This window comes from Anopheles cruzii, chromosome 2 (genome assembly GCF_943734635.1).
Source record: "Anopheles cruzii chromosome 2, idAnoCruzAS_RS32_06, whole genome shotgun sequence".
Classification (NCBI taxonomy): domain Eukaryota; kingdom Metazoa; phylum Arthropoda; class Insecta; order Diptera; family Culicidae; genus Anopheles; species Anopheles cruzii.
In genome coordinates this window covers 30389037-30414261 of record NC_069144.1, presented here as the reverse complement: position 1 = coordinate 30414261, position 25225 = coordinate 30389037, and the positions used below count along the sequence as shown (strand labels likewise).

At 38.4% G+C, this 25225-nt stretch overlaps 2 protein-coding genes across 4 annotated transcripts; one reads left to right on the top strand and one right to left on the bottom strand.

Annotated features, from left to right (window-relative positions):
- Positions 1-77: 77 nt before the first annotated feature.
- On the bottom strand, positions 78-4407 carry LOC128277603 (palmitoyltransferase ZDHHC15). Of its 2 annotated transcripts, none has more exons than XM_053016083.1 (7): positions 4402-4407; positions 4003-4329; positions 3813-3934; positions 3307-3651; positions 3118-3241; positions 2930-3059; positions 78-758 (listed from the first exon to the last, which is right to left on the bottom strand). In XM_053016083.1, exons 2-7 carry the CDS (start codon positions 4163-4165, stop codon positions 605-607), a joined length of 1038 nt encoding a protein of 345 aa, XP_052872043.1. In that variant the 5' UTR covers positions 4166-4329; positions 4402-4407; the 3' UTR covers positions 78-604. The 2 variants fall into 2 exon arrangements, with proteins under 2 accessions (XP_052872043.1, XP_052872042.1); XM_053016082.1 differs by lacking the exon at positions 78-758 and adding an exon at positions 1368-2044.
- Positions 4408-5104: 697 nt separating this feature from the next.
- LOC128269149 (cAMP-dependent protein kinase type II regulatory subunit) lies at positions 5105-22297 on the top strand. Of its 2 annotated transcripts, none has more exons than XM_053006527.1 (10): positions 5105-5369; positions 6103-6331; positions 7851-8078; positions 15531-15712; positions 15930-16030; positions 16112-16213; positions 16292-16439; positions 16505-16580; positions 17603-17785; positions 19240-22297. In XM_053006527.1, the coding sequence occupies exons 3-10, from the start codon at positions 7868-7870 to the stop codon at positions 19368-19370; spliced, it is 1134 nt and encodes a 377-aa protein (XP_052862487.1). In that variant the 5' UTR covers positions 5105-5369; positions 6103-6331; positions 7851-7867; the 3' UTR covers positions 19371-22297. The 2 variants fall into 2 exon arrangements, with proteins under 2 accessions (XP_052862487.1, XP_052862488.1); XM_053006528.1 differs by having other exon boundaries at positions 5279-5316.
- The last annotated feature ends 2928 nt before the right edge of the window (positions 22298-25225 follow it).

The window sequence follows — 25225 nt, the reverse complement described above, 5'->3', positions numbered from 1 at the left end:
TGATCTTTACATTCTTAAGCACAATATTTTTTTCCACCACTTAATTTATCGTAACTTTATTTACTATTATTGTTATCATTTCAACATCTGCTACATCTCATTAACTACCTTCGGGTTTTCCACAGAAATCCTTTACAATCGTCTCGTTATCCACACTTTACCGAAAAGAACACAATCGAACCGAAATATAGAGTTGTCGTTGATTATCAACGATTGACACAACTATTGTTTAGAAATTATTCGGAAAAGTAGATAGGAATGGTCATCAGTTGATTCACAAAAAGTCGCTTCGACTATTACTATTTAAAATCATGCAAAAACATGTTTGACCTGTTACGTGTACATTGCATTTTTCATGATGGTACATCGAAAGAATCTCTGTTTATCTTAGGTAGTAAAATATAATGAACCTTTTTGTTTGAACATTTCTCCTAGCTAAATACAATGAAAGTTTTAAAGCTTTGTACTAATAAAATGGAAGTTTTGCAAACATTTTGTTTCCGAAAACTATGATGAACCCGGACGACTCGGAATGGTAAAGACACCGGAAACTATTATAAGATCGTAAGTATGAAGTCCTTCGTTTTGTTTACCTTTTGTTACATCAGTTCATTAAATTTCCACGCTCATTCATGTAGATGGTTACATCGAAGTCGTGAAGAGCTTCCGCATCGTCTGTCGGTGGCTGCTGGCCGCCAAGAAGCGATTCCGCGTCCTCATCATAGCACCGCATAGGATAAACTATACCATCACCCATGCTGGAATAGATATTTGTAAACGGTTTTCAGTAACTCGTTTATCATAATGTCAATTGTAATACAAAATAGTAAGGGAGTTGCCCGAGTTTCATGACCCATGAACAATGTATTCAATTTTTTTTAATCCACCGACATGCTTCGACTACATTCTTCTGGTGTGTATCTGGTGTGTTCATGTGATTACCGGGTTTGAAATGGCCAATGTGAGTAAGAGATTACTGACTTTTAAATGATGATGTAATGATATAATTCAATGACGCCTTCAATGACGTGTAAAAGACTAATAATTGAGAATAGTTTTTCCGAATATGATAATGAAAATAAAATTTTCATTGCCATTACCTTAAAATGTTAAATAACTTTAAGTATATTTTTCAGAGCAAGCAGTGTCCATATTTATGCACAAAATACAAACGCACTTTTAAACATTTGCCGCTTCAAGCGTGAAGAACGAATTCGAATAAAAGGTACAAAAAAGACGATCAAACAATGAAGCTAGTTTCATTTTATTCCTATATCCGGATAAATATCTTACAAATTTAATACTCTAGCAATACGAAACAGTTTACCGTGTTCAACTTATTTTCTTATTTTGTTTTCTACGTTCGGAATTCAAACTACCTAGCTAAACTTAAAACTTTTCTTCTTTATGAAATTGGTGATAAATGTATGTTAGAAGAGGATTTCACAATGTTGGGTAAATTTTCTAAAACATAAATATTAATCTATTATGAAAATCGACCAAATCTCGATAGGATAGTAAGGAAATAATACGACGTAACCTTAACTTATATCCTGCTATGCCGTTAAACTTTAAACTGAATGTCGTTCAAATACAATCAATCAGGTGAAAACGCTGTCGTTGATGGTATGAATATCTACGGAGACATACGAAATCTACAAAAGAGTCTTAAACACGTTACTACAATTAAAACTACCGCTAGTGAAGATGATGGAAGCTGTCTTTTGTTTCTTGGCGTGGAAGGTCCCCGTTTGCTGGGAGAGCTGACGCAATGCAAGAATCAACTTTTTTTTCACTCATTTGCTGCTGTTGAAGAAGCTGGCGGAACTCAACGCCGTCCGTTGCTTTCGTTTCGTTGACGTGCTCTACAACAACGGTTTGGTCGATTGGAGGATTCATCGTCGCAACGGCAGCGTTTTCAACCGTGCCGTTACAATAATGCTGATTACCAGTGGCAAGAGGGGCCACTGGCAACACAACCTCATGCGACGAGATCGATGATAAATGGTGAGACCGGGTGCGAAACAACATCCCATCCCCAAGGCTACAAATGAACAAAAATGGGAGAGAGAAAGAGAGAGGCAGACATAGAAAAGAAAGAGAGAGAGAGAGAGAGAGATTCGGTCAGGTATTTTTATCTATACTTTGTTACGGATCGCAAGATAACAGGATGATCGAGGACGAAACTAAAAATCTGAGTTTGACATTGCCCACAAGAAACGGAAGGTTTCAATTAAACCTCAAGGAGAATATTTTGGATGTACTGTAAACTACGCGTTGAACACATCATGCTTGAAATATTATTACTCTAAACAACACAACTCATAATCAAGTCAGTTCTACGATATGACATGATAAATATTGATAGTAAATGTGGGTAAACAGAAAACAGCAAAAACGTAGCCAGAGTTGAGCAAATCTTCAAACATCTGAAACTGAATTGTTTAAATGTGAATGTGCATGCATTTTTTTAAATAAAGGTGGAAAACTTTAAGCCCGAACATAAATCGCAGCTCAAATGGTCTTGTGGTAGCTGGCAATCCAAAACTGCTTTTAGAGCTGATGAACCAACTATATGAAAAGGAAACTAATGTTTTAATGTTCCGCTCAATGTTTAGCATCAATATGTCTTAAAAGCTTGAAACCTCAATTCACGCATTAGCGATATCACCTTTTTAAGGAGCACAATGCTTTCAAAAACATTTCAATGATCATATTTTGTGCATAGATAAGAACGCAGTTTATAGAATAATCAAGCGACATTTCAGCTTCATATTTCTATCCTTTTTTAACCATATTTCTAAGCTTTTCTAACAATGACGCCAATTTTTTGTACTTGTTTATCTTCGCATTCGATATTTGATGACTCACGCCAATTTATAGCCCCCGATGATGTAGGACATGATCATACTCGAGATTACCAACTCACCTAGTATACACCGGAACAAACCAAAGCCGTTGGTCATCACCGAAGACTTCTTGAAAGTTGCTCAGTTTCCCCAAACTAAATCCATGCTTATCGGGGCCACCGTAACGAAAAATGGGCGTTCGGAATGATTCTACAAAAATATCTAATTAAATATCTGATCTTGTGAACAAGCTGAAATCTAGTACTACCTAGTGTGGTCCGGTTCAGCAGCACCAAATAGCAATGATAGCCGAAGAGACTCACTAAACTGATTGCGAACATCACTGAGACGAAAAACAGAAACAATATGTGGAATCGCCCGTCGATTTTTCCCTGCAATTGATGGAATGAAGGTTCAGTGTAGCGATTCCATAGATTCTTATGTTGACAAGTCATACCGTCCAGATTAGTTCCATATAGGCCACGGTTGTGAAGGTGATATACAAACAATAGAGCAGTGCGTATCCCAAGAATAAGATGAAGAATTTATAATTGGTAAAATTTATACAGTTGTTCACCCACGGGCAGTGATGGTCCAGCTTGAGCACACACACACCACACACGCTACAATGGTGGGCTCTGTCCGGTTTTATCAGTCGGCATTTTTCGCAAAAACGCACCGAAGCGTTCAGCGTTCTCGTGACTACCGGAAGTTCCTTAGCAAACGTTTCAAGTATCTGCTTTTGCTCGTCTTCGTTCGTTGCACGTATAAGTCGATCAAGTTCTACCCGTGGTACCTTAAACTTTAAACACAACGCAAAACAAATAGAGCGATGATTGTTATCTTATCAATTTCAAAGTTGCAAAGGGTCGGGTACAACGCCCCTAGATGTGTGTAAACTGCATGGGTGAATCTAACAAAATTCTGTTTTAATTCCGATTCCGGACTCAGTACGATACTTACTCGTGAAGGTACGCGGCCAATGTCGGTAAAAACCGTTTTATAGTAAGACCATAAGAACATCACCAGCACAATATGATAGAAGAGGAGAAAAAGAATTCGCTGGACAATACTAGTGACTGTAACTGTAAAAAAGAAAAAGGAACAATTAAATCGTTACCAAAAGAAACAACGAAAGTGACTCGTGACTCACAGAAAGATAGTTGTATCACAAACGCATAGTAAGACCATAGTATGACGGAAACAATGAACACCACAGGAAACCATTTCATTGTACGCACGCAGCAGGCACAGCGATTGTTGCGTTGTTCATCGAACGTCCTATGGTAGTCATAGTTGGTGCCAAGTACGGACATTTTACATACGAAACGCGTGTGCGAGAGGGCTCTGTGGAGCTTGCACTGGAGCTTCACAATTTTCTTCGAGTTCGTCACACCGTGCCGGTAGAGAGAGGATGCATCTAATACTTCTTCGAAATCGGGCGTGTGTACCGGTGCCGGTGTATAAGCAATACAATCTCCTAACAAGAAACAAAATCAAAAACATTCAAGTATTAAGCGTTTGGCAATCTATTGGCACCCACAGACCTTACCTGATCGTGAATATTTTGCAACTTGTCCGTGATCCGTGAACTCTGTTTCTCTGTTTCGTTTCTTTTTTTATGTTTTGTGTAGCAATTGACAGCTGTCAAACGGTATTGTCAAAACAGATACAGGGTGCCTCTGTTGAAATGGCACAAAGTGACCCATTTTGGGTCAAATAAATGTTCCAATAGGTTTTTGTTTTTTAAATCGTTTCACACTGATATTGAAAAAGTGAACCAACAAAGATGTTTAACAAGTTGGTCAGTTAAGTTAAACATGGCGACTAAACCACTAGACATCAGAGAATTATTCAAACTATGTTTCCACAATTTGACTAATCGTTACTTTAAAAAACACTGTCATTTTGTCATTTTCATGACACGCAGTTCTCCTTAGTGGAATTTGGAACAACAAGCAACGTTCAAAAGAGATGCTAATGATGAACAGTCGATCAATGGAATTAATTTCTACACATCCGTGAGAACATCGGAAAATCGGAAAATCGAAAAAAATACGCGTGTATCAGGTGAGCGGCGGTGGGATGAGAGAGAGGAGTCAGAGCGAAACAGTATAGAATACTTGAGAGAGAGAAGCCTAGGAAAGTTCTCACGAGAGTGGAGCGCAAAATGTGAAAACCATGGTCACAGGAATCGAACTGAACTTGCGCTTTGCTCAAACTCGACTTTGCTTTGCTTTGAAGTGGAGTGAAAGCTGTTAGCTCGTTTCACTCGTTTCCATCTTGTGAAGGTTGTTTTATTTTTTATTTCCACCGTGCACTGTGCTTTCCGGCATTAAGCCTAGATTGCTTCGTCTAGTGCACTTTTCTGCAGGATACCAGTGAAAAATTGCCTGAAAACGATCAAAGGTGATTTTCTGCCAGGCCAACGTGACGCAAAGTTGACGGATCGGTTTGTTCTCCGAAGGTACCGTTCGTTCAAGCACCCTGTTGAGAAGAAGAAATAAGTCAAATTGTGATGTAAGTGCATTTTTCATCGGCTGGGAAACGCAAAGGCGCCGCGTGTTTTGTAAGTGTGTAGGCCGAAACAGAACCTCGCTTTGGGTCAGTTCACTGGCTATCGAAAAATACGTAGCTGATTTTTCGTACTTGGAAGCAGACAGTCGAGAGAATTCATGGGCCGCCCGAGAGAAGCTGCTGCGATGGGTGTATCTTTGAGCGTGTGACAGAAAGAGCACTGAAATACTGTCGCGACCGGGAGTCGAAAAGAGAGAGATTGTGTGACGTATAAAAAACGCAGCGAAGAACGTAGAGACTGCGATTTTCATGCCCTGAGCAGCGTCAGGTTTTGCAACGGGAGCGCTTGGGGCACAATTTGCTCTTCTGCGAAAGGTGAGCGTTCGGCAGTGCACTTGTGTGCCGGAGAGTGGTTGTGTGTGTGTGTGTGTGTGTGTTGTATGTATGTGTGTATGTAAATGCACTGCTGTTAGCTGTGGAGTTTTGTTAGGGCCTTGAAACACTGGGGTGGATGCTTGGCTGAATCTCCTATCTCTATTCGACGCCGGACCCAATTGTGCAACCTGCGCTGGAACGCCGATTTACTAGCCTTCGGCCGGACGGCAGCAGCAGTGTGCAAGTTTTTCTTTGGAGGCAGCAAACGCGTATTGATCCTGAAAATTGCAATACATAGCACAGAGCGAAGCAAATGAAAGTGGAGAAAATGTGAAATAATGTTTTGCGGTTTTCATCACAGGAGGTACACACTATCAGTGCTCTAGGTTAGCCCCATATCCGCGATTCACCGGTGACAACCGAAAGCGCACACGCAGTGAGTGCTGAGCTTACCTCTAACAAGTGTTTGGTGTGGGCTCCAAATTATTAGAATTTCTATTGAACAACAGTGAGTTTATCGACGAGTAGTGGATCGAAAATCGAAACAAATAGCAACACATATAGTGCGCCCAGTGCATACAAGCAAAGAGGTAAATTGAAAAACACTAGACTATTGCTCTACATTGTTTAAAAATATCTTCAACCCATAGCATTTCATGCGAAGTTACGCAAACATGGCACAAGAGTTATATTTTTAATGTCCTTCTGTATGATATGAGTGGGCTATAGAACGTCGCGCTTTTCGAGATACGCGGCCCTTTACGAACTGAGAGCGTTTTTGGTGGACTAGCACAGAGCATAACGGAACTTTGCTCTGTGTGGCAAACAGTATTTTTGAGCAAAGAGAGAATTGTTTCGTACTAACATGGGAGCGAGAGAACCGTCCATAAGGATTATAGAATAAACTTTTCAATGATCCTATGCTAGTAGATGTGACGGAGCCCCTGTGCGCCTGCCAGCTCAAAAGGAACAGGATACGTACATACGATCCCCTTGGGAATCCGTTTCTGAGGGCACTATGGTATCAGGAGAATCCAAACAAATCTTAGCCACTTTCTTCAATCTGAACAAATGGTCTGTAAAATTGACAGGCATGTTGATATTTATTGAATGGTGCTCTGAAGCTGATGAAACCGTGATAAAATTTAACATGTAATTAACATGCAATTAATAGATATGCACGTGTTTTCTTCGTTTAATGTACGTTCACCATCAATCTGATTAATGCTTATTAACGCATTTCTGTCTCGAAACGTGTCACATTGCAAGGTAAGGAATACGTAATTAGCATGTCAAATTGTTATTGAAACAGTTGGTTTCGAGTCCATTCCAGCCTGGAATTCAATTCATTGAGTGCCAGCTTGCTATTGAAGTTCTGTTGGCCATATTTAAAACATATATGAAGTTATTGGAGCTACGTTGAAGGTTGCATTGTTTTTTTTTAATTGAATACAATAATTTTCTCGATTCAAAGTCCTTCGTTTTGAATTAGTTAATTAGCAAGAGGCGCACATTAAACAAATATTGTGTTTAGGTTTGCCAAAATAGAAATCCTGAGAAGGAAAATGACCTCAACAGTTCTGATTCGAAATCCTGAGCAAAAGATGCAAAATGGGCCCGTTTCGGCAACCGCAACCGTTTGGTGCAAACAGCTTAGGTTGATCCAATACGAATTATTGGAGAAACACCAGATGGCCAACGCAGCACCTCCAGTCCAGGCCAGGCCAGGCAAGGCCAAGTCTATACACAACGTTTACTATACCGTTTACGCACTGAACAAACGTTGCGAACGTCAATTAACAAGATTGGACCGTACTATATGAAGTAAACGTCTGTGGTACACGACACCAAAAATTGCTCCTGCACCATGGGAAGTACGGTCACAGTTCCGACTCCATAAACCAATTTTTGAAGCGAGTTAGATGCAATCCATTCACCATTGTCGTGCAGTCCATTGACTTGCCAATTAAATTATTTTTGATAATAAAATAGTCCAATCCAAGATAATAAAAAAAACAGTGATGGAAATCTAGTTGAGCACCATTTATTTTGATCGCTTATCACGTTTTTGTGTTTGTGCTAATAGGCTTTACTTCGCTTTACTTTCAGATTCTTTCTACAAAATTATGTCGAGTCAAAAGCATCGCGTACAGGTACCCGACAAGCTAAGAGATGTGCTGTTGGAGTTTTCGATAGCCTACCTTCTCGAGCAGCCTGGAGATGTCATCGACTACGCGGTGGCGTTTTTTACTAAAATGCAGGAAGACCGCAGAACAATGATGCATGCATCGGCCGAGCCAACTTCACCGGACGAAAGCATTTTGTCGCACGATGAAGGTTAGTCTGATTTGTAAATCATGCGTCGTTGGTGCGCCTCGCTCCAGCTAATATATTTATTTGTCTCTCGTGTTTCGTATTTTGAGCAATTCCTGTTATGCACAACGGGCTATGCTCAAGAAATTCTCAGCGTTTCCGAAATAATATGTTGTACTTGTGTAAAGTATTGATCTTGGAGAGTCGACCTTCAAGCATAAGGTACGCTAGAGGTAGTCGAATCACTGCGGCAGCCAAAAGGCCTCGCGTAAGGTGATAAACGACGGGTGTTACAGGTCTAGAGGTTAGAGAAAAAATAACCTTTGCCTTTGCTCATCGTAGCTGCATTGTTATAATATCCCCGCAGTGACAAAATACAGGGTTTTCGCTATTAATCCAAGGCTTTAGACATGAAACAAATTTTACCTACTTTTTTAAACCGTTCGATGGTAAATCGATTGCCAGTTTATACGCAACCGTATGCACAACCAGTCGAACATACTAAATTGCGCGAATGTTGGATCCTTTGCAGAAGTGGCGGTTGCGACATTTCTCGAGGTTCTACTTTGACATTTTACTTACCTTACCTGTTTACCTGATTCAAAATAGTTCCTGGTAAATGAGCTTTTAGCCCACGACTGAACAGTCGCTACAAGCATTCGATTTGAACTCAAGTTTAATTCTAATGTACTGCATTTTTTATGTACAGGCATCCATTTCGTAGATCGAAAACCCCTCGTGCTGTGTGGCTCGTTGTTCCGTCTTGTTGAAACCACACATCTTCAACTAAGTCCATATCTTCAATTGCAAAAAAAAATGTGTTATCATTTGGCGGTTTCGCTCTGAGTTGACGGTAGTGGTCATCCCTTCGTGGTTTTCGGAAAAATAGGGTCCTATGACGCCGCAAACCCATAATGTTCACCATACTGTCACTTTTTGTGGATGTCTCTCGGCCTCTCTTCAATCGATAAAAGGTTTTCAGTGCCCCAGATGCGGTATTTTTGCTTGTTTACGTAGCCGTAAAGTAAAACAAGTGAATCTTTTCGCTGAAGCAAATTTTGTTGGAAAAATGAGCGTTTTCGCATGTCCACTTTTATAATAATTTTTAATAATTTTAACCCGTTGTTCTGTTGTAAAGCGATTCATTTTCTAAAATGGTAGACATTCAATTAAAAGTTTGGCAGTACGAAATGGATGAATGGAATGGAATGGATGGATGGAATGGTATAAAAAATAAACTTCTACATAAAATTGTCCATAAGTTCATAAGTTGTCATTAGTTTGTTCTGTTGCTCTGAGAAATTTGATACAAAATACATTTGTTGTTAAACACCGTTAGTCTATAAAACTGCCAATAAACCCTGCCTGTTGTAGTTGATATTCTTGGTTAGTACGTGCAATGGTGTAAATGATAAAAATGTAAAACGATTGCTTGAACAGCCAAAAATGTGACCAAATTTAAATGAACATTCAAACGCCTGTCCAAACAGTGTCTATTTCGAGTTTTTCGTCATACTTTCACAAATACAGTGAAGTCACAAATAATTGTCGTGAGATAGTGCCAGTCAGTCAGTAACACCTGCTTGTTCTAGTGTCTCGTTTGTTCATTGGCAAACTTGAATGAGAGTGTTTGTTATTGGTTCATTAGAAGATGCTATTCTCTGCTCTGGCTCTGGCATTCATAAGTAAGCTTGTGTTGTGGTTGTGGCATAAACAAGTGTGAACTGTTTGTGAAACACAAGTATTATTTGCTCAGCAGTAGATGGATAATTGTTGCATGTTTACTTTGTGACAACAACTAAAACCCTTTTATTAAGATAAGATAAGATACGGCACACGTATTAGATAATCTAATTGGCAGAAGAATATGTTCATTGGTTGTGTTTTGTTGAATTTGTTACAAAGGCACAATAAATTATTGTTTGTTCGATTGTTTTTTACACCATTTGCAAAATAAGGTGTGCAGCAAACTACCTATTGTTCAGCTTCATGGCTCGTTTGGGCATCTGAGCAGCAATTTGGTGGCAAACTGAGTGACTGGGCAAAAAAAATTAATTTTCTGTTTTTTTGCTAAACAATAAATGAATAATAAATGCTTAGAAGTGAACACAATTTATAGATCAAATAGATTAAAATAAAAAGATCAAAAGAAACCCAAAACGTTCCAAAAATTTGAAGAAGTTTTCTATTTAAAATTGTTTATTCCAATAACGAAACTAACCGTTTAGGGGAGTTTTTTTCTATTTCGTTCTGAAATGTTTTGGTTCAAAGAACTAACTTTATGTGTCGGTCGATGGCTGCTTATAAAAATAAAAGCTGTTATTTTGCAATGAAGTGAGTGACGTGCAAGTTAGATACAGTGGTCCAATCAATATTTCAAGCCCAAATTATCAACTACGTGGAAGTTTGGAGTAAAAAACTGATTATTCAAAAAGGCTCGATATTTGGGTGTTGGATGGATTAAGACAAATAAAATGCAAAACACCCACTCAAACACAGTGCTCCAAAATGTTTCAAACCTTCGAAAACGTAACGCCCCGTTTGGGCCATCAAACCTTCATCTGTAGCGTGTCAGGAGGATGTTCTTTTTTTTCTTCAGAATGCATTTATGTGAGAAACGTAAACAAGTTTTAAGTGCTTCCAATGTCGAAACCAGAGCGTACACGATGGCCATTGAATCCGTTGTTTGCGCACAATTGCTCTATTACGCTAAAATATTCAATTAGGGATAAATAAACATAATCAATGGCAATCAATCAATACCTAGTCTAAACTAGGCAGAATTGAAGCGCGCCAACCCTAGCCGATCTGTTCGCCTTTGATTACGGAGCGCCAATGTGTCTTAGTCCGCAAACGTGAGGGATACGGCCCCGAAAGGCGAGAGTCCGAGAACCAATCGTGGCCGGGATGATTGCGAAATATTTAGCGAGTCTTCATACCTTCTCTGCTGCTCGGGTAATAATAAAACAAACATGGCATTGCAAGTTGAAAGTATAAATTACGGTCGATCAATGATAGCGTCAAGTTTTTATCATCACCAAATGTATTTTAAAGATGCGTTGTTTAGGTGTATAAATAGCAGCGATCGCCCATCGGCAGAAATACAGTACGGCGGGAAAAATATACTCAGGCTGCGCTGTTGTGATTCCGGCGAATGTGTTTCTCGCAAAGGTGTGCATTATAAGGGAAGGGAGCAGTTCAGTAGTAACATCTGGTTTTCGATTGATGAGAGGTGGAACAAATCTTTTCGCTGCTTACAGACCACCCTATATTACGTCAGCAGCACGATATGTAGAAGAACACTTCACAGGATGTTTCGGCCATGGATTTTATTTTAAAGAAGGATTGAGAATCTCGAGGTTTTGTACCTGTGCGGTTGAGCCTGGGATTAATTGTTTAATATTGACCCACTGTAGTTGATACTGAAGGTAGTATAAGGTGTGCAGCGTTTGTGGCTGTTAGTCAGTCAGTTGGGTCAGGGGTCACTAGTTCTGCATTCCCGGCTTACCTAAGATTGCAGGCAAGTGCAATGAAAATAATAATTGACTACTTTGCGCACTATTCCAGTGCATACAACTGTCTAAATTGTCGCTTCCACATTCATCACACGGTACACGTTACAACCTATGCACCGGAACGGACTACAAATTATCTACCGTAAGGATGGAGGAACACGATGGTGCGTTGCTGTATTTTAGGCTTGTATGTTGAGCAGTTTTTTTTCCTATTTTGGTCGCGTTTCAACTGCATCACTTTCGCAGGGTCTTTTGCAAGGTGACACCAGTTGCGTAATAAGCATTACCCCAGCAGCATTCTTAGAAGCTCTCTTGGTTTGCAAACCATTTCATGGCACTTTGTTCATTGGCATTCGAATGGCAAGCGATTGCGTAAGAGATTTCTGGGTTATGGACTACATTTTAAAGCAATATGCAAACGTTGTGCACTATTTTGTAGGCTATTGAAGTATGTGGGACATGTTTTGCGTATTTCACGGTAATTACGTTCCTCAAAGTTGTATAATTTACGAAAAAATCAAACACTGAATTGAGAAAAACGTGAAAAGAGCTAGCAGATTGTGGTTCACAGTAGAAGCACGACAAGCTAAGGAGAACGTAGACGCCACTTGTCAGTGTATAATCGGTCAGTCGCTGACGTTGTAGGTGCTCTACATAGTTTCTCCTTGTAAGAGTACCTATCCGGTCAATCGGCATGAAAGATTTACATCCCGAAACATTCATCGTTGACTGTTTAAAAAAATGGAACCGAAAAAAGCGTTCTTTTGATCTTTCCAGTACGTACAATCCCTTCCCGCAGAATCGGTTGATACATGCATAATCGCCTATTAGAAGTATTCCCGGGGTCGAGGATATGCCTCATAACCAATTAGCAGACGTGACTGAGCGTTAAATCGACGCGAATGTTTGGAAGGCAGTTTACGGAATTTGACATAAAAGGGGTTGCTTAGGAAGCTCTCCGGATCCGGAAGTAAAAAAAAATGTGCAAAAATATCGTTGACTATCTACGAGCGAAATGTAGTTAGTGGCGTCCCAATCAGAGATGGTGGGTTTTGAGTTTCACGTTGTGGTTGCAACCATACAAATGTTTTTTTTTGTCATCACCAAAACGCCACAACTCGAAATTGCTGGGAGCCGGCCGGAGCCTTTCAGATGGGGCATCTTGCTGTACTATAATCACTAACTTGATAACCATGTGGGAATGGTTGTGACTTTTTGTGTGTGTTTTGTTGTTGTAGTTTCGCTTTGAAAGCGAAGGGTTTCGCATACTCGAACGGTATCAGAGAGATATGATACTTGATAATGATTTAACAACATGTGAACACTGATATAGCCAATTTTCGTCTGAACGGACCGCGTTTTTGTGGTACGATAACACAGTAACAGTGGCAAAGTGTGCAGATAACGAGTTTTGGCGATAAAAAAAAACCAGTGAAAATTACACATGTTTATGAAGCTTTACATTTACAACATGATTTGATAGCAGTGAACAACACAACCAGCGGTCAGCGATCTTATTCGTTCGACTTTTCTGAGTGCAGCAAGTAATTTGATTTTAGCATTGTAAGGGTACGAATTGACGCATTTCGCATGGACCCAGACTGATCGATGCATCGATAGACAGACGAATATTTAACGACGAATATTTTAGACGAGAAAATTGGAGTCGCCTTAATATCGAGTTTAATTATTTACACTCATAACTATTGTACGTGGCCGTAATGTAATCGTTGTACAGGCAATAAAGGACAATACAGGCGTTCTTTATTTTTGCATGAGAAAGGTTAAAGTAATATCTTTCATGCTCTTCAATAGCTCTCAAATGATCGGCAACATTTTTTACTGTACATACAACCTTTATTCAGTATCATTTCAACTATACAGCAGCCGAAACAAGTCAAACGAGTAACTTTTTCGTGTTGAAAAATAGACGATCGAGTATAATAAAACTCAGCGTTGCTGTCGTCGGCAACTCCAAAAAGTTACACATCTGTACTCTTTTTCGTGCCTCGGAAACGGAGGTTTTAGATTTGAATCATTGCAAACCACCTTCAACCACCAATCATTGCAAACCGCCTTCATAGGATTTCTCTCCATCAAATTGGTTTTTGAGACGATCAAAACCAAAAATAACACTAAGAAGCCGAAGATCGTAAAAGACCTGTTTTTGGGAACAGTCGCAATACCGACCGCCGGATTGATCGTAGATAAATTACATTTGTGCAGTTGTTACATTTTGTACACATAAATAGCACGTAACTTTTGTATATCAAACAGCGTGTGGCTTTGCTTAGAGAAGTTCGTTTTAATTTTCGTTGCTCGGCGCTGCTAAAGCTAACGTTTGTTATGCTCGTTAATTCACCTCGATGGGAATTTGAAAATTCTCTAACCCAGCTTTTAGTCATTGTTGTTGATGTGTGTTACATAGGCCTACGGGCAGAACAGCACATACAGTTTTGCCTGGCGCCCATTATCACGCTGGTTGCATTAGACATGTTGGAGTTGGAGTGCGAGCGCCATCCGTGCCCATGTGATAACTTATGCAACGTCGGCGGTAGGCATCACCTGTTGTAGCTGCTTGGTTTAATTGCTTGGTGATTTCGAGTCCTCACTAACACATCGCGAAAGCGAAACGTGCAAGATGAGATGAGGGCTCAAAGTGTGGTTCTTTATGTTGGCTTATCTTGTACAGATTCGTTGTTCTTTTTCTTCTGACAGTCTTTGAATGTGGTCTCTCTGAGCATTGCTCTTTGTTTCGCACACGGTAAAAGGTCCGTACACTAAACTAGACGATAACAACAATGGAATGTTCACAACGGGAACACTCACAAGACAATTCACTGTGGTAGAAGAAGAAGAGCTTGTTAGCCTGACTTACTACCCTCACACTTCGCTCCGAACTCGGTGGTTCCAGTAGTTACTTCTTAGCTTTACTATTGCTTCAGAGCGGGACTATTTGCTGGTTCTGAGGTAATAAGTAAAGTATAGTAAACTGAGCTATGATTAGACAATTAGTATGATTTAAAAAGAAGTCTGAAGCATGACAATGATGCTCGTCATGAAAAAATCTTATAAGAACTAATTATAGTAGTATATCGTTAACTTTATGTTCACAACGAGTTCCGAATAAATGTTCATAACGAGTTCCAATAATAAATGGGAGGCTTTATGTTGAAAAGGATCGAGTTCTGAGTTGTTGATGATGATTCGGCCGCCGTCAGTTGTCGATTTACTGTCGAAAATTGCATTACATTTCATTTTATGAGCCCCTTTGCCTAACTTGCTTATTTTTTGCAGCTCTTTGAAGCAAGAGTTGTTAAAGTTCAAGCAAGAGAGTTGAAGCAAAGCAAAAGACAAATAAAAATTAGACCAAACAGACAACGTCCACAGGCGTACTATCAACGGCAGCTTCGTTGCGGTTTGCTTTTCCCATCGCTTTAGCTGTTTTAGTGTATGATGCGGAAATTAAGAAGAGATTGGCAGGGAAGCCCTCTCTCGGGCGTCTCTGGTGAATGGAGTTATCAATCTTGTTGTTGTGATTAAAAGCAGACAACGCCTACGATGGATTACAATGTTACTAATATTGTATTGAGGTGCGTAACGTATGATGGTGCATTTTTCAATTTTAATTTTTGAATGGCGTTTCTTTCCAACTTCAGCGTCTTATCCCGAGCATACGCAAGATTATATCGCAAAAAAGTCTATTGCAATTATAAGGTTTTTCCGTAACTGTCGAGCAGCTGAAATGGTCCTGCTTGTTTGTGGGTACTTCTCGTAGGTGCATCGTTAATAACGGTTGCTGTCAGTTACAGTGTAGCACTGTACGACCGAAGAATCACAAAGTTATTGAATAAAATACAATAAACAACAACTTTGAAAATATTACACAGCAGAGTATGTACTAAGATGACTAAAACGATAATCAATTTTGTTCTCTTTTTATTGTGACCATCTTCAATAGAACCGCTAGTAAATCGGTATGCATCACGTAGAAAATCGGTGTTCGCAGAAACCTACGATCCCGAAAACGACGATGAAGACGAAGGAGCAAGAGCGATATTTCCCAAAACGGACGAGCAGCGGGCTAGATTGTGTGATTCGGTCAAAAATATTCTTCTCTTCCGATCTCTGGACAAAGAACAGGTAAGTTTGATGTGATTATACGTAGAAATTGAATGAAACCTAGCAGCATATATCATTATAGTAAATTGTATTTGGGTAGTTTCATTGTAGTTTCTGTTATCATTCGAGGCAATGATGCGGTGACAATTTTAGATTTTTTCCGCCACGTTTGTCATTGTTCTTGTTCTATCGGTGCGTTGGTGGCTTACTATTTTGCGATTTTTTTTTTTCTTTACAGATGAACGAGGTCCTTGATGCCATGTTTGAAAAAATTGTTGAAGCTAAAGACTATATCATCAAACTAGGGGACGATGGGGACAACTTTTACGTGATTGAATCGTAAGTACAGCTACAACCACTAAGCATTTTAGCTATTCTCATCGTTCTCGCTAAACGATTGACTTTCCTTCTTTCCAACAGGGGAACTTATTTCGCATTCGTAGGTGAGGAACAGAAGCACATACACACGTACGATAATAGAGGTAGCTTTGGCGAGCTAGCTCTGCTCTACAACATGCCGAGGTACTCTTGTTTGGAGCGACAATTTATTATTAGATCAAGCGTTTTGATGCATTTATCCCGCATTGTTTTATTTTGTAGGGCTGCCACCATTCAAGCGCAAACAGACGGCAGGTTATGGGCAATGGATCGTCAAACCTTCCGACGAATCTTACTAAAATCTGCGTTTAGAAAACGGAAAATGTATGAAGCTCTTTTGGACGCTGTTCCCATGTTGAAAACACTCCAGGTAACTACAGGCATATAGATGAGATTGCTGTGCAGTCGGATTTTATGACCATTCTTCACTTTTAGAACTATGAGAGGATGAATCTGGCTGATGCTCTGATACCGCAAACATACGCTAAGGGTGATCGAATCATCAAACAAGGTTAGTTAGTGAAAAAAAAAACAAAAACATTTTTTTATATTAGTTCCAGTAAAATTTTGCAAGCCAGTCCCGTTCTTCGTACATTAGCGTATTGGCGTATTTACAAGCGTACCGTATTAATCCAACATGTATACGTTTAACAGGTGAACAAGTCTTTTTACTTGTTGCCACTCGTAAGGTTCCCACGAATTCTCTTCAAATCACGTAATAAGGATAAACGAAAAAATCATAATATTAACAGTTTGAGAAATCTTAATTTTCAATTGAAACTAAGAATTAATGGAATTAAAGAAACAGTCGAATAAATTAAAGGGTTGCTTCATTTCGCAACTAATTAACTTTGCTCCTCACATTTTAAATAGTCCCTACAATACTGTGTGGACTGTGTGGATTTAACCCCTTTTACATTTGCACATCGTCTCTCACTTTGTCACTCGAAATAGAATACTCAAAGTGGCAAACCTATGATGGTGAACCCAAAATTATCATACAACCGTTTTTCGTGTTTCACTTCCAGTCATTGTTTGTGCAACAAGTAGATTTCGTACCTCAATTTTCTGCTTAGGTTATTGTAAACTTGTTACTTCGCTTACTGCTCGCTGACGTTCATCGCATTAAGTGTTACCACAGGACATTGTGGCTCTCCTCTGAAAAACAGTTTTCCGTTGAGTTTATCGGGTTTGTCCTTACCCTACCGTAAATTACCCGTAAAGCTAATTTCATATTTTGCTCAAATTTCGAGTTTCTCACATTATCGGGCCAATTATTGGCCATCATCAGCAATTGTTTGGTTCTCAATGGAAGATATTTGTCGTTCTTGATCTGTGCGGTCAAATGATTTGAATGTTCCTTCCATATCTCCTTTCAACTTGTTCCGGGTCCATATCTTTCCAATAGATTATGCATTTGAGTTAGCTAATGTGTTGATATTGATCGTATTGGTGCGGAAGTCACTATTGAATTTCCAAAACATCAGCTTAAGCATTAATGTTACATCCTGTATTTCGATCACATCTTTTCAGGCGATGCTGCTGACGGTATGTACTTCATTGAGGATGGTAAAGTATCCATCCGTATTCAACAGGATGCCGGCGAAGTGGAGATCTCCAATCTAGAAAAGGGAGGATACTTTGGCGAACTTGCTCTAGTGACGCACAGGCCAAGAGCGGCGTCCGCTTACGCTGTCGACAATGTGAAAGTAGCATGTAAGTTTTCTGTTTCATTGATTTCTGTATATTGTCTACCACTACAGCTACATAGTTTTGAATACAATTCCTGCTTAAGCCTGGGCTTGTTGAGCTATTATATACTATCGATTCGTATCGACTCTTTTGTGCTCTTGTAAATTCTCGAGAGAACATAATCTGTATGTTTTCATCTGTTGATTTAACTAAATATTTGCTTCACTATTTTAATTTATCCTTTTCTTTTTAATGTTTTTGCATGAACCGTTTCGCTTACTCAATTCATGTGCCCAATTCTCGCGTGTTTCTTCAACCATCTGGATAACCGCTGTCATACTAATACATATTTAACACTGTTTACACTGCAAATTTCATTTACACAATGGTGGTTTGTACTTTTTGAAATATGTGCAATTGCACTCAATTTTGCAAATTTGCGCTCAATTTTACACGCCGTACTTCCAACAATTTATTTTGCCTCATTTGCCGTTGTTATGAATGTGTGATTCGAATTTTTTTGCGCAATTTTTTTTTTAGTCTTAGAAACTGAATGTTTTGAAAGATTGTTGGGAAACTGTATTAATCTCTTGTTACGCAGCATGAAGCATTATCGTTTTGTGGATGATGCGGTTTACGCAATGATTCGTGAGGCGTGTCAAAAATCTTAAAAGGTAGTCCGTATTGTGTAATATTGTGTAAATGGTGCAGTATCTTGCTCCATTTAAAGTATATCGTTGTTCTATGGGTCAGTATTCGAAGATATTCGAAGACTTTATAAGCTTTACTCAATTAAAGGAACGAAAACAAACATATTTTGATGTTCTTGATCATATCATTAACAAGCATCGACGTAACAGATCTCATTTTCCGATGTTCAACGCAGGACCTTACAACAAACCTTTCTTCTTTTCGATGTTCACCACGATTACATGTTTTTTGGATTTCTTCCAATTTTGTTTGTCCAGCGTACCTTAAATGTGCATGAAATGAATCTAATATTCCAACAAAAAAAAAACATGAAGAAGATTTAATTAGAGTTGCAATTTAATTGTATAAACTGTTTTACAACAACAATTATGCCACTGTCGCCCTTTGTTGAGTCCACTTTAATAATCTTAAATATTAACCAACGAGCTAATGGTACAAATTTTACTGAGTTACATTCACATTACATTTACATTACATTCACATCATAACTAAAAAAAGGTAAGAATAAATGCATTTTATTTCAATCAATAATTAAATATTGGCCAGTAACAGTGATACGCATGTGCTTTCGAGTTTTTTTAAAACAAATTATAACCCATAATTTGAACATATAGTAAAGAACTAAGTCGCCCTTGTACTATATATCTACATCCCTATTGGGTTTAACTGTGTCATACTTCCAAACAATTTAAATTTACATTTTTTCATATCACAGTGCCGAATACTATATACTAATATATATTTTTGTGTATTGATGCTTGTTTCAGTTTTGGATGTGGATGCATTTGAACGTCTTCTCGGACCCTGCATGAACCTTATGAAGCGCAACATCGGAGACTACGAAACGCAGCTAGTGAAAATCTTTGGCAGCAAAAACAACATCACCGACATTCGATAAAGAGAAATTCAATATTTTGCTATCAATAAGAAATTTGCTAAGAAAAGAATGACGAAATCATGATCTTAATCGTACACACAATCGTCAATATTTAGGATAACTATCGTTTCCAGAAACATTTTCCAGAGTAGATGATGCAAAATGCGGATTATAAAACATCAAAAAGTCACTCTTTAGTCAGAACCAATTGGAATGATGTTTCACAAGTATTCAATAAGAATAGTAACAATGAAGTAATTCATCTGCTAAGCCCAGTTTTAGGTAAGAAGCGCTACAATTTGTATACACAGAGAAGCATACAAAATCAGGTAAAGGGGTTTACCGACTATCCAGGTGTGATCGAGAATCAAAATTTCATCAAAGGTCATCAAAGGGCACCAACGGAGAAAATATGAAATAACGTATCCAAACGTTAAAACCTTTTTAACAATCAATACCCAGCCTTGTCCCTGATTGGTCAACAGTCGATGCTTCTCAAGTAAGTGATGAGCTTGAAGCATTCTTCCTTCTACTAACCCTTCCAATATTGACTCAATAACGTGTAATGATTATCTATGATATCAAGGAAATTATTTAAAAGGCGCCAGACGTTTCGATCGAATGTCATGTATAAAACTAAAGTTGATGGATATATACAAATGTGTATAAGGGATGTCCCAATGTAAACGGTACGTTTTTACGGGAGCGTGCTTTCGTTTCCATTCTGTTCACCGTCCTCTAGCTCCCAATTTGCATCTTTATTGAGTCACGCATTTCGAGGCATTGAGCTTATTTCTATGTGGTTGTTTTTACATTTGTAATCTTTTGTTCGCAAATACAACAGATATCAAATAAAAAAATACGACACACTTTAAGCAATTAATTAGGAAAAATGTAGAGGATGGCTCATATTCATGTGCATGTAACTCTCTTGAAGATGGTCATAACGTGGGTCATTATATTATGAAAGCCAAACTATGTTACTGTGGTGATCATACAGTCATACTTTCAACCAGCTGTTTAAATACACCCAATGCAGATTATTTGAAATATTTCTTTACATAAAAATAATTTGACCAAGATTGAACCACTGTTCAGTAAATTACTTTTTGTATACAGTGTTTTACTTTCTTCAGCACTTCCTCATTTATACACATATTATACCGATCAAAAGTCTCCGAACAATGCAACTGCAGCAATGCCGATTCCAATCCATCAAAACGTATTCATTTTGATTAAATTATATAAATACGAAAGAATCAGAAAAGAATAGAATTAATAAACATAAACCAGCATGATGTTACACAAATACAGGATTATTTCTGCAGTACTATTTAAACACCACGCTTAAACACTCTTGAAACTAATTCACAGAAAAATCCAAGTCGCACCCAGGCATAAATAAGTTAAACGATGTAATGTTATATTTGTCCCCATCTCTATCATGAACAGATCCTAGAACCTGTCGATTCTTGCATTGATCGGAGACTAATGTGGATGTATTTCTTTACCACGTTATGGGGTAGTCTTTCAATGCTGCTAGCGCATGCTTGTTGTCTGAAATTTTGGTTTGACAACGATTAATATTGTTAAGAATATCAAATGCAAAAATAATTTGTCATCCATTGGTTGTTTGGCCGAGACTGCTGCTGGTCGGTTTATAATTTATACCTAATTTATTGTTTGTTTTATATTCGCCATTTAGTAAGACATGTTGAGTGTATGCTTAAGACGAGTTGTTATTTAAAAAACCTAAAACGAAACGATTTGGTTTTGTAGAAGCTCATTAATTACAATAAAATTTCGTTTAGTCAAAATAGAACTACAAATGAAACTATAAGAGATCAGAGATGTTAGATAATCAGAAGTACAGAATGCGTACAAAAAAGCTAACAAACTCTGCTTTATACTGGAACAAAGAGAGAGCCCGATTGCTTTAATGTAGGACACGTGCAAGCACAAGCAGAAGGCAATATTGCAAAGAAAAAGGAGCCATAAAATTTTAAATTTTAACTTAGCCCATGTGACACCGGCGCATCGTACTAGAATATCAAACGAAAACACCTATGATAAAATGTAAAAAATGCAGCAGATTGCTTTGAAAATATGTAAAAACAGAACAAATGATGTATTATTTTGCACGGAGTACTTTGACCACTTTGTGCATGAAGTGTCAAGCGCGAAGTTAAAGAAAAACTAACACACTGAGGCGTACTTAATTAGAAACATAACGGCGTCTGAAAGTACTGCTAGAAAGTGCATAGCACTTATAAAAAGGCAAACTAATCGGCCCCTTCTCCTATTGAATATCTACACTGATGAAACAACTAAACTCGATGATGTCGCCAATAGTCCAATAAAAATATCTGTTTGTTAAAAGGATCAAAAAAATCAAAACACAAAAATGTATTATTAAAAGAGGAGAGCTTACCTAGCGATAGTGTGGTTTGATTAATACAATGCTTCTTTGGCCAGATATTAATTTATAACGGTCAACATATCAACTGTGGAAAGATGCAAAACATTCGAAGTATATGTAAGTTCGCGCAAACAATTTGCAAAACATTGCACTTAATTAGTATGCCGTGCGATCTTGCTCTTTTAGATAATAATTGACCCCTTTCAATACTATTTGTCTAGACAAGTGAAGAAGTTTGTGGAAGGTTTGAAAGAAGAAGAGAAGTTCGTTTCGCTGAAAGTGTAAATTTACGTGTTCATCAGACATGTTCTTTTGCTCGAATGAAATGTGTCGTCATGTCGTGAGGCAGTGATGAAAGAACGTAATGTGAAATGTTTTTTTACATCCAATGGTCATGCAATAAAGTGTTGCGTTTGCTTTTTCCATAAACCAGTTCGTGTTTGGAAGAAATGTAAAATGGTTTATTTTAACCAAAAGTTCTTTCTATTTATGTGTCTAGAATGTTCCGATTATTGATCCATAGATTATTTGTAGCAATTGTGTCTTAACGAAGATGACAGTTGTATTGATTACTCTGTTTCGCATTTCCGAAATTCTCTACCGCGATTGGCGGCACCGGTTTCTGCTTTCCCTTAATTTCCCATTTGTTTTCTTCAGTTTGTTCGACTTTTCCACCCCCTCGTTCCTACCCTATGGGGACCACACAGTGGGGGGAGTGCTCAATGATGGACTCTGTATATAAAATATAAATATATTTCATATAAATTTACGCAACCATTTGCTCTCAACACTTATGCCGCGCTGGGGCATGCAGGAGTTTTTGTAATTGTATTTTGTATTGTATCGGTTGTTTTTGTTCGTACCTTCTTCAAAACGTTCTAACAAAGTGGTTCAACGGTTAGAATCTCTTCAAGCTTTTGTGTATAACATTTTTCACGCTCTAGTGTGTTGGGAAAAGGCTTTTATATATTCTTCCTCCCGTGATCCTCCCGCCTACGCCTAGAATGACACTAGAATGACACAAATGTTCGTGTGTGCGGGAGGTGGAAGGTGGGGGAGTATTGCTGGTCCTGCTCTCCCACGAGTTGGGCAAAATATTTGGCGATGATATTTTGCCGAAAATGCACCGCACCAAGCGTACTGGCTCTGGCCAGCCGCCGTTGGTTAAGTCACAAAAACACTTCATCCTACGTAGTCCGTTAGCATGCTCCACTAATTTCTACGATGGCAAAAATCATTGCTTGCGTTAAAGCACGCATCATCTGCGCACGTTGCACTACACTACAGCACTGATACACTACGCTACTCATTGTTGCTGTCATTGTTGTGTATACCAGTGACTGTTGCTCTACGTACAGAAATGCATCTGCTCTGCGCGATGGAAATCGTGTTGGTTACTTACTGCTTATGTGCTTTGCTTTATGTTTACCGATTTTGTGTTATGTTCACGAATATTTGTATTAAAAAAGAAGCTCTATTTTTATGATTGCCTTGCATTCCTAATTTCATTTTACGATTTCTACGTTTTCCAAACGGTTTCGCCATATGTTTGTCAATTTATTTAAATTTTAACCATGCGTTATGTGCCCCTCGCCCGTACTATGCATATTTGTTTGTCTACTTTTGCTTTGCGCGGCTGTTGCATCGCAACTGTAACTGTTTCCTGTTTACCGTTTCTGTTCCTTTTCCTTCTTTCAGTTTTTCTCAAATTTCTGGCTAGTGTCTACCACCATTTCTGTTTTTTTTTTCACAATTTTGCAAGAAGCATACCTCAAACTTGAATGAAACAACAATAGAAAAACCGAACCCTTTCCGGGGAGGTGAAAATGGAGATTTCCCCTGGCGCGAAGCTGGCGATACGTATCGTTTGCGAAATGGTTTTCCTGTACACGGGTCTAGCGCTGCATTCTTCTAGTACTTTCTTTTTTCCGACATCTGAGTGGTATTATCAATGGGGTCATTATTAGATTACTATGCGCTGCTGTGAATGTTGAATAAGAATTTGCTGTGGATAAATGTATAAAGTGCGTTGAGGTGCGCATTCAATTTGTAACACTGAGAAAATTACATTTATCAAACATTTAGTTTGGCACCATGCGTGACACACGCAAAGACACTTACAAAACGGGCTTTAATTTTTGTGTCGTGTTGTACGGTTGTTTTTCATACCCTCCTTTTTGTGTTGATGAACGATTTGTGTTTTGCTTTAAGAATTTTTCGTAGTTTTATGTTTCACTTATCCTTGCGATGGTGGTTTTTATACAAACATTTTAAGTGCGACATCTTCACTGGATTGCACCAAAGATTGAATGTGATGCGTTTGGATAAAAAAACGGTTTTTTATTTGTTGCTTGTGCTCGATATAAACCATGAACAAGTGAAGAGGGTAAGTAGATTAGTAAGTTACTGCGTGATGTTAATTCAAAAACTTTCAAAACACACAAACATGCAAAGACATAAACGGTTCTATCTTATCTATACGCAGATTAGTTAAAAGAATGTGTCGTACTTTTGTAATCGTATGTGGAATTCACCTTGTTGCGTTTGTGATACGCAGTGTGTCACATTCGTGTTGGCATTTGTAAATAAAAGTTTGAAGCATTTACGGTATGTGAACGAAAAGTAATTTGGAATTGCATTCGATTAATCTCCTTTCAATTCCCTCTTAACTCTTTCTGCTGCCGATCATTAGTTCATGGTTCATGGTTTAACGTTACCATGATGCTAAGAGCATTAATTGTTGGGGCTGTTTTACTGTGTTTTACTGTTTACGACGAAACATATAAATAAGCATGAACTATTCCGCCAACATAAATGCGTTTTATACTTTTTCATCAGTCGCTAACACACTTGCTTATTTCGTATGGTGGTTATGTGGGTAATATTCAATACATCTTCGTAATTCTGCAATATAAAATGGGCAAAGTGCGCTGCATAGCGTACACGTTGGAAAATTCCTGTAATCTGATTTGTGTTTGGTTGGTTTTTGCTTTAGTATAATGTATTATTAAATACTGGTTTCTTTTCTTTTAGTATATTCTAGCATATCGTGTCGTGTGTTTTCATGGTTCTGTTGGTTTGAGTTGATAAAATTGTCGTAGCCAAAGTAACAATGTCTTACAGGTACTCCTAGGAGCACTGCAAATCATTATGAAAGGAAAAATTTTAAGGTTGCAAAACTGAAACACTTCGAAAGTCCAACAACAGACTACAATTGCAAGAAAGGGGCTGCTAAGCTTTGTTGTTAAGTGTAGGGGTAGACAGGCAACTTAAAATAGACCAATATCTTTCATTTAAAGACATTTACTTTCCTTTTCTTACTCCCCACACAGTGCTTTTCGTCAAACGGTAATACTTTTTTTTGCTTCTTCTACTCTTTGATAATATGTGTATATAAAAATTATTTCTACTGTTTTATCATTTGCTTTTCTCGTCTCGTCTACGTCTTCACCCGCTT